General features: G+C 40.1%; 1 protein-coding gene across 6 annotated transcripts in view; it reads left to right on the forward strand.

The window, feature by feature from the left end:
- The window catches only part of ptprz1 (protein tyrosine phosphatase, receptor type Z1), a 64,733-nt gene extending 50,635 nt beyond the window's left edge, over window positions 1-14,098 (forward strand). For 5 of the 6 annotated variants that reach the window (XM_023347394.1, XM_023347397.1, XM_023347403.1 and 2 more), the window contains 14 exons: window positions 392-488; window positions 3,282-3,364; window positions 4,295-4,429; window positions 4,576-4,710; window positions 6,698-6,861; window positions 6,938-7,073; window positions 7,406-7,552; window positions 8,442-8,535; window positions 8,671-8,744; window positions 9,046-9,162; window positions 9,994-10,149; window positions 10,390-10,532; window positions 10,626-10,761; window positions 13,251-14,098. In XM_023347394.1, the coding sequence (XP_023203162.1) occupies window positions 392-488; window positions 3,282-3,364; window positions 4,295-4,429; window positions 4,576-4,710; window positions 6,698-6,861; window positions 6,938-7,073; window positions 7,406-7,552; window positions 8,442-8,535; window positions 8,671-8,744; window positions 9,046-9,162; window positions 9,994-10,149; window positions 10,390-10,532; window positions 10,626-10,761; window positions 13,251-13,373 (1,740 nt within the window). In that variant the 3' untranslated portion in view covers window positions 13,374-14,098. Of the gene's footprint in view, window positions 1-391; window positions 489-3,281; window positions 3,365-4,294; window positions 4,430-4,575; window positions 4,711-6,697; window positions 6,862-6,937; window positions 7,074-7,405; window positions 7,553-8,441; window positions 8,536-8,670; window positions 8,745-9,045; window positions 9,163-9,993; window positions 10,150-10,348; window positions 10,533-10,625; window positions 10,762-13,250 lie in introns of those variants that run through there. The other variant, XM_023347400.1, reaches the window with a different exon arrangement.
- Window positions 14,099-14,439: the final 341 nt, after the last annotated feature.

Here is a 14,439-nt window from a genome sequence, read left to right on the forward strand (position 1 = left end):
TTTTTCTTATGCAGCAGAAATTCAGTAAAGTTGAGTAATGATCTCACTGCCAAGGGCCTTGAATACAGAATATGTTCCAGATAAAATTAGAGTAAGATGCTCTAATAGATAGAGCCACAGCCACCTGTCAAACAACACTACAGGGCACACTCCACAGACATGTTTGAAAAACAAGCATGATCTGAATAAAAATCAAAAATCCCTCCTGCAGCAGGTAGTAGGGACACAGACAATTGATTTACTTTAATCAATGCAGGCTGGCCAAAACAACAATGGGCTTGTACACATAAAATAATAACAGTAAGGAAGCCCAGCAAATATGGCAGCAAACCACTCATAATTTCATCCTCGGTCTAGACTTGTAATTTTTTTGTGCCTGTGTTTCTTATAGGATGTACAGGCTTGTACAGTGGACATGTGGATGACCTCAGACAGCTCCAACCATCCTGACAATAAGACCAAGAACAGATACAACAACATCTTGGCCTGTGAGTCCATATCAGTTCAGTACTAACTGGTTCTACAGACCTCAGACAGAACAAATGTGGTAAAAACATGTGCGTGCGTGTGTGTTTGGGGGGGAGGGGGGGCGTCTGTGGGGGTGTGCATGCATGTACTGTGTATATGTTTTTCTCCTGGATCCTCATCACGGTGTATTTTTTCCATCCTTTCTGTTTTATACCTGCTTATATTGTCAGAGTTCACCCAGTCAGGTTTCCAGGTCATCACAGAGTAACACAGTAAGAAATGCCATAAACAATCACACTCTTATCAAAGGGATACTTAGAGAGGCCAATAAACCAAACATCATGTAGCTGAACTGTGGGAGGAAACTGAACTACTCAAGAGCACTCACATATTCAATGGGAAAACTTACAAACTGGCATAATATCCCAACTGGGATTTGGATTTTAGACCTTCTGCTGGATGACAATAATGCTGACAACTGCTTCAGTGTGCAGTCTACGGTTTTATTTATTTTAAGGCAGAGTTTGGGGTTTATTTCATCTGCTCAGTGAGATCCTTTCTGTTGTAGTCAAAGCAGTGGCAAAATCCACCTTTTTTAATTTGAGAACCATTGTCTCCTTAGCAACACTGTGTTGATATGGTCGTGATGCTATGGGGTGCAATTGAGGAGCGAGGCAGGGTATTCGTGCCAATGGCTTGGTAGCCATCCCCTTGCATTGCCACTGGACTTTAGAAAAGTGGAGGTGCGTTCTCTGCAGTAACAAATCACACTTCTCCATCTGGCAATCTGATGGACGAGTCTGGGTTTGGTGGTTGCCAGGACAACCACCACAGTACAATGTACTGCATTGTCTTGCAGTCAGACAATGCAGTACTTGTCTGACTGCATTGTACCAAGTGTAAAGTTTGGTGGAGGGGGGATTATGGTGTGGGGTTGTTATTCAGGCCCCTTAGTTCCAGTGAAAGTTCAGCATACCAAGACATTTTGAACAATTCCATGCTCCCAACTTTGTGGGAACAGTTTGGAACTGGCCCCTTCCTCTTACAACATGACTGTGCACCAGAGCACAAAACAAGGTCCATAAAGACATGGATGGAGAGTCTGGTGTGGATAAACTTGACTGGCCTGCAAAGAGTCCTGACCTCAACCTGATGGAACATCTTTGGGGTGAATTAGAACAGAGACTGAGAGCCAGGCCTTCTCGTACAACATCAGTATGTGACCTCACTGTGCGCTTCTGGTAGGATGGTAAAGATCCCCATCAACACTCCTAAACCTTGTGGACAACCTTCACAGAAGAGTAGAAGCTGATCTAGCAGCAAAGGGTGGACCAATGTCATATTGAACTCTGTGGATCAGGAAGGGGATGTCACTTAAAATACTTTTGGCAATATAGTGTTGGTTCCTATTCCGTTTCATGTGTCCTGTCTACTTTGATGCTTGATTTAATAAAGTGTATCAACCAATACCATCTTGAGGAATACATTTGCATTTCAGCATATTTGAAATACCAAGACAGGAAATGGAAGGAAAAACATTGCTGAATATCATCCTACATGTTTCATGCCTAACAGCAAAGTGCTCCAGTGCACACTGAAAGTTGTGGTGTGATGATGTCAATAATACTAAATAATCTTTGAAATGCAAAGTTGGGAATTTGTGGTTCCCGAATCAGACACCACAATCTCCGCATCCTTGAGATCTTAGTTTTAGACACTTCTGCCATCATCTGTTGGGGCAGCAGCATCAGAACCAAGGACCTAAAAAGGCTCAACAGCCTGATAAAGTGGACTGGTTCTGTTCTGGGGATGACTGTGGAACCTTTGGAGATGATTATGCAAAGGATCAAGAAAATTATGGACAACCCTGACCATTCTCTTCATGAGACTGTCTTGGAAAGGCAGAGCACCTTCAGTCAGAAGCTTCTTCATACTAAGTGCAGTACAGACTGCTGCTGGAGATCTTTATTGCCAAAAGCCATCTCCATGTTCAATAACTTTTTGAAGAATGTAAATTAATGAGTTACGACATTTAATTTACCTTTGGGATTAATAAAGAATTTTTGAATTTGACAAAGACAAGGAGACAGTCCTGATGGACTTTAACCCGCCTTGGAGGCAAGTTGACTTTGAGGGAAGAATGCATTCATAGCTGTCGCTTTGGGTATAAAAGATCAAGCAGCCCTTTAAAGCAACCCTGGTATCCCAGGTTCTCTATAAAATGCTTAAGCACAGTTATTGGTCACAAAACAATAGACTGGACAGTCAAATTCTCATAACCGCTTCACCAGTTGTGATTCATTGTTCCATGGCCAAATAGCTTGCCTATATTAGATGTTCAGCAACTGGTGAGTGACTCCTTTTCAATGCAACAGAGCAAGCTTTCACACTGAGAATTGTGATCACTAAATAGTCAGAGCACAATTTACGGGTCACTTTCTTAAAGCTCCTTTTTTCGGTGTGAACCCAGTCCTCCATATAACACCACAGAGGCATCTCAACCACAGTAGTCCCACAGTGCCCATAGTCTTCAAGTTCCTGGGGCAAATTTTGTCCATTCCTGGAAACCTGCAACTAGGGAGGTTTTTAATTAGCCCAGCAACCTCTGACCTGGTAATGGACTTCCCTCATCTGAGTGCTCAGATTCTTTTTCGTCTTTGAATGGATCAAAGGAAACCTCCAAGTCCTCCTTTCCTCACTAGGCAATGTCCTCAGCTCTCTGGTCTGTAGAAGTATGCTTAAAGAACAGAAAGCTTTATGATTTATTTTTCATATTTATCTGATCCAGTTTTGTTTTCTTCTTTACTCTTCAGATGACCACAGCCGGGTTCAGCTTTCCCTACGAGCCAGCAAAGATGGAAAACCCACCGATTATATTAATGCCAACTATGTGGATGTAAGAAGTTGTTGGTTTCATTTATAGGAAAATTGATTCTTTAAGTCAATTTGTCTAATACAAGGAGAACACAGTTTAAATGTGTTAGACAAATTAATTGTATTTAAATCAAACAAAGTTCTGTTCTGGAACACTGTCATTCATACATGGTGAAACTGCATTTAGCAGTAAAAGTTTTTAAATCTTTTTCTGTCGTGCTGTACTGGGTCTGGTATTCCAGTAAAGTATCTGTTTGGCCAGACTTTGGAAACTTTACATCAATATCAAGAAGAACATTTTAAAATGAAGGATCCCAAGGCATGTTGGTGGATGTTCAATCATGGGACCTTCATGTTTCTCCTCTTCTCTCCCTGCCTTCTTTCTTGTTTGATTACTGAGAATAAATAACTAGTACTGCAAAAAGTATTCAAAAATAAACAAACCAACATTATGCTGGTAGCAGCATAATGTTTCTTACAATGCTCAAGAAACATGCTCTGTCAGGAACCAAGTGAGACCAAACAAGCCCCAAATGCCGCTAAAGACAAAATGAATCCTCCAGGCCTTTACATGAAGCCTGACACACTTTATAGCTTCATTCTAAATCATTGTGAACATGAATCCCAAGGTGGCAAAAGTGTTGCTGTTCCAACATCTTTCAGAATGTGTTTGCAGGAATGTGACTGAAATTATTTTTATCATAAAAGATGAAGTATTTGGTTTGTGTTTCCTGCATGGCAAGACATTTTGCATGTGAAAATTATTGAGAATCTAAGTGAATATTTTCCACACACTCTGTTGTAGTCGTTCTTATTAATCTGAGTGAGAGAATTCTGCCTCTTTTACAGGCTGAATAGTAATTACCAGTAAGTGTATGACGCACAATGACAGTAAATGTGGGTAAGTTTGTTTTTTTTTTCCATGCTGAAGCAGGTGCTTTGTGTTCTGTAGGGGTATAAGAGGCCGCGGTCATACATTGCTGCTCAGGGTCCTCTGAGGTCCAGTATTGAAGACTTCTGGAGGATGATCTGGGAGCAGAACGTTCACATCATTGTCATGATCACCAACCTGGTAGAAAACGGACGGGTGAGTAGATGGCTTTGGTCCCACTGGAAGAAATTTAACAAATCTTCTGTCATACCAACAATAAGGCTAAATCGAACCTGAGACACAAATCAGCATTTTTAATCACTTATGTTTTATGCAGCTCCTCTGTTTTTGTGTGCCCTCAGAGAAAATGTGATCAGTACTGGCCGGCAGAAGAGCAGGAGGAATACGGGCCGTACCTTGTGACTGTAAAGAGTACCAGAGTTCTGGCTTACTACACACACAGAACATTCCGTGTGAGGGATACCATCACTAAAAAGGTCAGATGATAGAACTAACTTTCAATTATAAATGTTCATCTAAATATATATGTGACTAAAATAAATATCTGTGTGAAATGACAAATTTCAAGTTACTTCAAGGTTTAGCTTTAAACTCTGCATGTGTTTGATTACTGCCCTCCAAATACTGTGAATGCACTAGTATTAATTTAGATATAATTTTCAGTGTGCTTATGTGTTCTGAATGTTAAAAACAAAAGAACAAAATGCTAACTTCTTTAGCATGAAGTCCACTCAGGTCACAGTGTGTGATGAAAATGTGAGATAAGTCCTGAGAACTGAACTGTGCCTGAATTGAATTGTTTTCAGTTCAATTCAGTTTATTTCTACAGCACCAACTCACAACATTACGTTCAGTTCATTGTTCAAATTAGCTCGAATAATGAAAACTTTCTGTCTAAGGAAATCCAGCAGAGCATTGAGTCATTGGCTTGCAGCATTCACTCCTCCTGGACGTAGCGACAATCGTTTGAGTTGTCATTGACTTTACGTCAATCCCTCATTCTAGTGAGCATTCCTGTAGTGATAGTGAAGAGGAAAAACTCCCCTGTAGCAAGAAGAAACCTCCAACAGAAGCAGAACCTGACTCAGAACCAGGAGCCAGGTGATAAAGATGAGCTCATTGCCTAGATTCATTTATTTGTTTCTCTCATTGCTCACTGACATTCCAGAAGCTCAAATTTTAAAGTGGAAAAAACAAACATCCAGATTCAATGGGAAGGAAGCAAAACCCTCCAGCTAACCATCCCCAGATTTTTTATCTAGGATTCTTTGTTAAAATGTGATTATAGTGGAGGATGAATATCAGCTTAGTGTGATGATAAAGGTGTGCAAAAAATCATCAGGGGGAACTTGCAGCACAGCGGCACTGAAGCAGAATTTATGGACAAATCTGATGGAAAAATGACACATTCTCCCTTTCTTTTGTTTTAATAAATACGTAAATAAACTGTAAAGAAAAAGGAGAAAAAGTTTTGTTCAAATTAAAGGCAGTGCAATGTCACTCACTAACCACATCAATCAGTCGTTATGGGTGGAAATTATTTTGCTACGTGATAACTAATCTACAACTAAGTTTAACATGGTATAGAAGACCAACAAAACCAAATCATCATGCTGCTGAATATTTGAAATATATTAACTGTATCCACATGCTTGCAGTGAGGTTGTTTATTCTGTGAGCCAAGCAGGTGGCTCTCTTAGATTTAAAGAGCATGGAAGCAAATGTTAAAAAGCGTTCCTCTACAAGAACTGACTAAAATGGTTGTCACAGACATTCTTCAGAAGAGCAGTGTGCTTGAAAGAAAAAAACACGAATGAGTAAAGAGTTTATTGGAGAAAATGACAAACATATAACGGACAGAAAATGATGGGCTGCTCAGCTAGAATTCTGGTAAATTGAATTCAGTATTTGCAGAGCATCATTCACGATAAATGTGAATGATAAAATAAAGAGTTCCAGTTTATTTACTGAAACTGAATGCACAGCCAGTTCAGTTCATTTATATGGACAGATTTAAAGTCAGTTACATACATTCCAATACATTCTAGAAGTAAACGGAATAGAATGCAATTGCAAATGAACAGTGCTGAGACAGACTGCTTCACAAAAGCCAGCAAAAAGCAATATGCCAAGATATTTCAGTTTCCAAGATGCATTTTAATGAGAATATTTTAAATATGCTGTACACAAAAAACACTCAACAAAGATATTTGATAATTTTTGCTTAATGAGTGAAAGAAGGAATGTTTTGTTGTTTAAATGCAATTTGCATTTGCAAGTTTCATTTCCAGAGAAAACAACAAAGATTAGACATCAAAAAGCAAACATTTCTTGTTGAAAAACTGAACATTTCATGCAATTGTCCTAATGTTTTACAACTTAAGGTGCCAGAAGTTTTCTACCGTTGAAAGAATATTGTTATTTTTGAAGTTAATGAGTTTATCCTGCACCTTCCTCCTGCAGAGCTCAAAGAAGGGGTGGAGCAACGAGCGAACAGTGGAACAGTTCCAGTTCACCCAGTGGCCTGATATGGGTGTCCCAGAGTTGTCTCTGCCGCTTCTCAGCTTCATTCGCAAGTCATCCAGAGCCAACACAGACAACATGGGCCCAGTGGTGGTGCACTGCAGGTCACATGAAGCTTCACTGTCATCTTCACCTGAGCTGATGCTGGAAGTGTCTCTGACTGCTTGTTTTGCTGCGCAGTGCTGGGGTTGGCCGGACAGGCACGTACATTGTCCTGGACAGCATGCTGAAACAGATATCACACGAAGGAACCATTGACATTCCTGGCTTCTTGAAGCACATCCGGACACAAAGAAACTTCCTGGTTCAGACTGAGGTCAGAGTTCAACTTGCTACTTAAACACATGCAGCATTTCATTCTGATAATGCAACAGAGACGAGTAGGATAAAGTATGTGTCTCCTCTGTGCAGGAATAAAGCATTTTTTTCTCGCTAAATTTTTTTATATCGCCCAATTTCACAACACATCATCCAAAAGTAATTTCAATATGAAACTACTAAAATTATTTACTTGCACAGATTTTTTTTGCACTTGTCTCCATTCGGTACAATAAAAGCAGCAAGGTTGTCTGTTAGGTTTGCCTTAAAAAATACATAAGAAGAGGTTTTATTACAAACTGTAGCAATATACTGTTCCTCCTTCTACAGGAACAGTATATTTTTATCCATGATGCTTTGGTGGAGGCCATCTTATGTGGGGACACTGAAGTACTGGCAGCCCACCTTCACAATTATGTGGGTGAGCTGCTGACTCCAGGACCATCTGGGAGGACTCGCCTGGACAAACAGTTTAAGGTGAGCTGACACACTCATGCAAAATTAATGGAGATTAGGGTGATGGTAGAAGGCCTTCCAACCACAAGGACTTGGGGGTCATCATCAAAGATAAATCATCAAAATACCAGAGAAAACATGCAAAAAGCTGCTCAGCAGTTATAAGACGGGTTTGATAGATTTTGATTTAAAAAATTACATTTTTTAAATCATTACTGATGACAGTCATCAGTAATGATTCTCTCTCTCTCTCTCTCTCTCTCTCTATATATATATATATATATATATATATATATATATATATATATATATATATATATACTGTATATACTGTACATATACAGTATATTTGAAAGGTTTTATTGGCTCTAGTGGCCTTTATTTGATAGTGAATTGACAGTAAAGAGGGCAATGAGAGAAGGGAGAAGACCTGCAGCAAAGGTCACCAGGCCGGGAATCGAACTTACAACAGCCACATTGAGGAGTGTTGTAAGCTGGGGTTAAGTTGTGCTTAACCCCAGCGCCACCACAGCACCCCAGTCATGAGATATATTTTTGATATGTCATTTTAAATATAATGTAAAAAAGCAGAAATTGTTTTTGGAAAATGTATACTTAATTGTAAACCTAAATCTGTTCAAGTAAGCAATTAATCAAGTTTATTTGTGCAGCCCATGAGTCAGGTCTGAACGCTGGTTAGAATAGACAAACTAAATGTGCTCAGATCCATGTGTCCTCATACTTCCATACACCCATTTCTTCTGTGCAAATGTACTCTTGTGGATTTAAATATGCCATATTTTGATTAAAAAAAAATCTGCACAAGTCTTTATATATCAGGCTCCATTTTTTGACTACCATTAGTTAGGACAGCAGAACCTAAAGGTTAGCTCTTTTCTGTTCTCCACAGCTGGTGTGTCACAGTGAAGTGAAGCAGAGTGATTTCTCCAGCGCTCTGCAGGACAACAACTCCAGCAAGAACAGGGACTGCTCTGTGATACCTGGTGAGACTGCCTCATGGTAACACCATGAACTGCTGGAACGCCACATCAGTCTCAGTCACACATTTAAATCTTTCCACTTCAGCTCCTGTTTACATGATCCACAAAGTACTTAACCTGATCTCTTCTCTCTTGTAGCTGAGAGGTCACGAGTGTGTCTATCTATAACAGCTGGAGAGACGACCGACTACATCAATGCCTCATTCATCACTGTAAGACCAGCAAATCTCCGTTGTAACTAAATCTTAGCCAGAATCATAGGAGAGGATGAAGGTGTGTTTCATGAGGGTTCCCATAGGATGTGAATCTCTCTTTTCATTAACACACAGCCAAAGGAGCCTGTTAACAGCTTCATTACTTTTATATAAAAGTCAGCCTTCAATGTTTCAGCATCAGTGCTTCAGAGGTTTATTTGTTCTGTGATGCCATTGAGGGATCAAATGGTATTCCAGTCATTTCTTGAACTAGTTGGAGCTTTAATCGCCTGTACAAAGGTATGGCTTTGTTTTGCAGGGCTACAGACTAAACAGAGAGTTCATCATTACCCAGAATCCCTTGCCTGGCACCATAAAGGACTTTTGGAGAATGATATGGGATCACAATATCCAGGTCATCATCTCACTGCCTGGGGTAAGCAAAAACGATTCATTTCAAATGATATTCTCCAAATGGGAAATGATGGTCCAGGAACACTGAAAGCTTTCAGCTGTGGGCAAAACACTTCTCTCCATTTTATTAGAAAAATAATTTTTGGTACTATTTCATTGTCATATTTGACACATTATTCTATAACCCTCCATTTATTTCAACTGAGTCTGAGACTTCCTGGATCAGGCAGCACATTCCCAGCCTGTTATTGTCCAGCTTCCTGATCTCAGCTAGTCAGAGTGACACCTGCTGGGGTCTTCTGCTGCTGCAGCCCACCTGCTTCAAGGCTTCATTTTCTGTACATTAAGAGTTCATTCACAGCGTCCTGCATCCATTGGTTGGAATCAGCTCCAGTTGTCTTTATATCTTCCTAAACCAGCTCTGACCTCAAGAGGACATTTCTTTCCACACAGCTGCCACTCCCGTGATATTTTCTCTTTTTCAGATGAACAACAAGTACTGACAACCAGAACCTGCTGGGTCAAAGTGGCTTAGATCCCACTTTGTCCTCATTCTGATGCTCACTTTGAACTTAACCAATCTTCACCTCAGTGTTACCGGGTTCCTGTTTGGTTGGTTCACTACTTATTGCCAACAACTGAACAGCTGTTCCTAGCTGTGAGGGTACATGACAATAATTGATCTCTTACTTTTTGTTATCTGATAATGTACGGTCATTTTCATGCAAAGAACTGTTAATGATTGGTCCCATCTCCAGGAGAGCCACACCCCCCTCCTCTGCTCTGGGATTCTTCCTGGAGCAAAGCTCAGCTGTCAGTTAGCGTTAGCCTTCCCATGTCTCTCTGTCAACAGACTACAGAGGAGGCGGAGCTCTGTGCCCTGCGTCCTAGCAATGAGCCATCCATCAGCTTCAACATGTTCACTGTGACCCAAAAGAGTGAGGCCCACATCTGTCTGTCCAATGAGGACATGCTGGTGGTCCGGGAATACGCCCTGTCTGCTGCAAAGGTTAGCCTAGCTTCTTTTGCACCATGACATTCTTAATAATAGCAGATAGTGCGTGTTGCAAACATGTGTCATATAAGCCACTAAAACATTAGTGGCTTCTTAATTTCACTTGAACACATAAATAAACTATTGTACTGATCTTACAACACAAAAGTATCACTGAAGCTGTTCTTACAACTCAGAAAGATTTTGTGTGCAGAAGGCATCTGGTTGGCATGTCAACTCTTCTCATCTGGACAGGATGACTTTGTTCTTGAGGTGAAGCATTTCCTCGCCCCCTGCTGGCCGAACCCTGACAGTCCCATCAGTAACACCTTTGAGCTCATCAGCCTGGTGAATGAAGAGAGGGCGAGCAGGGACTATCCCACCGTGGTCCATGATGAGTAAGACCCTCTCCAGCCCGTTAGCATACTTTTTGGGTCTTCTTTTTCCAAAAGGTTTTACATGAGATGAGTCCTGGTGTTTTTCTCCTGCAGTGTGGGCGGAGTCACGGCAGGAACATTCTGTGCTCTGTCGTCCCTAAAGCAGCAGCTGGAGGCTGAAGGTTCGGCTGATGTGTTCCAAGCAGCCAGGCTGACAAACCTCTTGAGACCAGGAGTCTTCAGTGATGTCGTGAGTCTCACAGCCAGTTTATTACAGATCTGTTTGTTACACTCTTCAGTTCGACATTTGAGTTATGGATAAATGCAGTTCAACTCATTTACAAACACATTTTAATCAATTTAGTTGGAATTTTGATGGTGATTATTGTTTACAGCAAATAAAAATCACAAATTTTGTCTCTCAGAAAATTACAGTATTACACCAGACCAATAAAAAGGAATGCGTGCTTAATGAAAAGTATGTCCATGTACTGCACAGTGTCTTGGGCTCCTTTTGCATGAATTACTGCATGCAACAGAACAGCGGAAACCAGCCTGTGGTTCTGATGAGTTTGCTTCAGTAGTTTATACTTCCTCCTGACCCATAGATTCTGTATTGGTTAAGGTCAGGTCAGTTTGTTGGTGTTACCGTGGCGATTGAAGCAGGCATTATCAGTATTGGCAGTGTGGACAGGTACCAAGTCCTGCTGGAAAATAAAATCATCAGCTCCATACAGCTGGTCAGGTGAGGGAAGCATTAAGTGCTCTAGAATTTCCTGGTAGATGGTTGCATTGACTGTGGACTTCAGAAACCCAGTGGACCAGAACCAGTGCATGACATGGCACCCAGAACATCAGTGGATTCTGTTCCTTGCCATTCTTCCTCCAGACTCTAGGATCTTGATGTCCAACTGCAATTCAAATGTTTTAACTGGAAAGGAACCATGGACCAGTGAGCACCTAGCTAGCTAGTTTCCTTCTTAGCCCTGGTGAGAAGCTTCTGATGTGGTCTTTGGTTCAGGTTGTCTGTCTCTACGGAAAAGGAATGTGACAATTCTAGCTCAAGTAGGGTGTGTTTGGTGGCTCTTGATGCTCTAGCATCAGTCAACGCCTTCAAAGTTTAAACCAAACAGATTTGTTTTCAATGTAATTACATTTCAATGCAGTGTATTTGTAAAACACCAACAGATGTCCAATAATGTCAAAATAATGAGAAGTTCTGGACATGTTTTCCCAAAGAACTAAAGCAAAAAAGTAAATTCAAACCAGTCATACAAACAAATTCTAAGTCAAGTACATACACTCCCATCTGATCCTGGTTATCAAGCAATGCATCAGGTTCAATTTATCATTCAGGTCAGTTTAATAGTTTCTATCTAAGGAAATCCAGCAGATTGCATTGAATTATTGACTTAGAGAATTCACTTCTCCTGGACAAATATGTAGCGACAGTGGAAAGAAAAAGTCCCCTTTAACAGGAAGAAACCTCCAGAGAACCAAAACCTGAACCAGAACCAGAACCAGAGCCTGGCTCAGTGACATCTGACGGTTGAAGAAGTCAAAATTTGCTACACAATTGTCTTAAGGCTGAAGTTATCACTGCTGCGCACAGATTTCAATCAAACTGTTAGTTTCCACTCAACATTCCATGTCTAGAAGCTTGGATACAGCATTCTGAGTAGCTGGCTTCTTCAGCAATGCCTTTCTCAATTTAGTTCAATTTGATTGAGAAATGCCTTATTAACCCAACAGGAATATTAAATGTTAACTGATACCATACGGTTTTCTTCAAAGAAAGAAGCTTATTTTATAGAGAATTTCAGTCACTCTCCTTGACAACTGTCAAGCAGTCTGACCAATGGCATCAGACCATTCCTGTATTGGTCTGATGTAATATTACTGAAATTTTAGAAGACATGTTTGATTTTCAGCTGCTGTAATCCAGAATCATCAATACTAACAGAAATAAACACCAGAAAGAAACATTTCGATGATATTCTGATTCACTAATGAAAATCTTTCAGTTTATCTGTATAACAGCCAACTAATAAAGGCCACCTCAGTGATATTACCATGTTTTTGAATCTCAGCTCAGAAAATAGTGAAAAATATTAAGTAATGCAAATGAATTCTGAAACTGTCAGACAGAAGCTGGATTATCCCAGAATAAAACAGCCAATCACGGCTCAGCAGTGTGCCACAGTGACAGGGTCCAATGCAGGACGAATGCTCCCAGCTCTTCATTGGAGACGCTGAACAGCAGACGGATGGTCCAGAACAGAGCAAACTCATCGGGTCAAGAATCAGCTGTTCATTTACATGTCAAGATAAAGGGTCACTCGTTTGAAGGCAGCTTTGTGGATATTTTGTACCAGGAAGACAGGTGGTTTGAGAGAGGACTGAAAGAAGCCAACTGCTAGGGCCTAGCCAGCAGCTAGATGAAGATGGGACTTGTTCATATATTGAATGTGTTTTATCAGGTTTAAAATAAATGTAAATGCTCTAAAAACTAGAAAACTGCTTTATGATGGACTATCACATGAAATCAAAACTAAAATCCTGGAACATTTTTATCTGAAATGAGATGAAATGTGAAAAGCTGGCTAAACCTCGGATTGAGTCTGTTACTGTGAACCAAATAAGATCAAATTTAGCTCCGAGTTGATGCTACCTGGGTTTATCTTACATGTGTGTTAAGCGGAATAGTAGCAAGAGACTGAGTGGAGTGTGTTTTTGCAGGAGCACTACCAGTTCCTGTACAAAGCCATGCTGAGCATCATCGGGACACAGGAAGCAGAGAAAACCCTCCTATTCTCTGACAACAATGGAACCACCACTGACAGCCTTGAATCTCTTGTGTAAAAAGTCCTGATAGGATAAGTTGTACTTTATGTTCTTCAAGCATTAATAGAATCACTTTTGACAGACTTTATTCAGGCAGATTCTTAACAGCTTTGCTGAATTTGGACTCTTTCTGCTTTTATATTGTGTGCCTTTTGTATTCCTTTTGTTGTAGTTCATTACATTTTATACATTAACTGTCCAAGGTTTTAATGTACCATCCTGAAAATTTGTACTAAACTCTTTTTAAACATTGTATTTATTGGCACTGAGCCTAAAAAGGGAAGCTGCACCTTTTCACATCAAATGTTTTCCATGGCTCTGCCACTGGAGTCTATTCTGTGAATACCACTGCAACAGTAGCTACGGTGTGCTAAACAAGATAAGGATGTGGAATAATAAAACGATCGAATGTAAATAATATGGTAATCACTTTGATGGACCAAATTTCTATTTATACTTCTAGATTCTATATTTTTAGTGCAAATAAATGCTTTGATTCTGTTTAGCTAAAGGTGATTAATGATTTTATACTCAGTTTTGTAACAAACTAAATGTGTTGCATGTGATTACTGCCTATGTAGATCTTTAGTTGGATGTGAAACACTGCCGGAGTCTTACATTGGGGACTAAAGGGATAAAGTGAAAGAATTGCAAGCAAAAAAAAACCTGTTGGTTCTTTAAAGTGTTCCTATGTAAACTTGCAAGCTGCAATTACTGAAAGAAGATAGTTTCTATTAAAACTATTTGTGTGTGTGTGTGTGTTTATATGTATATAAATGTATACATCTATAACACAAACAGAAGGTATTCCGAGTGCTTCACTGTTTCCACACTTCATGTTACTGTCATGATGTCTAAAAGTAGGAGCCAAATGCAGAGGATTGGAGAGCAAAGGAACATTCAACCAGAAATTCTAAAGCAGAAAACTACAAACACATTGTGTCAAAAACCACTGAAAACAAGTTCTTAAAAACAGTAACAGAAGATTCTTATCTAATGTTCAATGGCTACTTGTTCCACAAATTAACAGGAAAGGGCCGGTCTTGGAGCTTCAGCCTAGGTTTTGGTACAACCAACAGAAGCC

This window comes from Xiphophorus maculatus, chromosome 2, assembly GCF_002775205.1.
Source record: "Xiphophorus maculatus strain JP 163 A chromosome 2, X_maculatus-5.0-male, whole genome shotgun sequence".
NCBI lineage: Eukaryota > Metazoa > Chordata > Actinopteri > Cyprinodontiformes > Poeciliidae > Xiphophorus > Xiphophorus maculatus.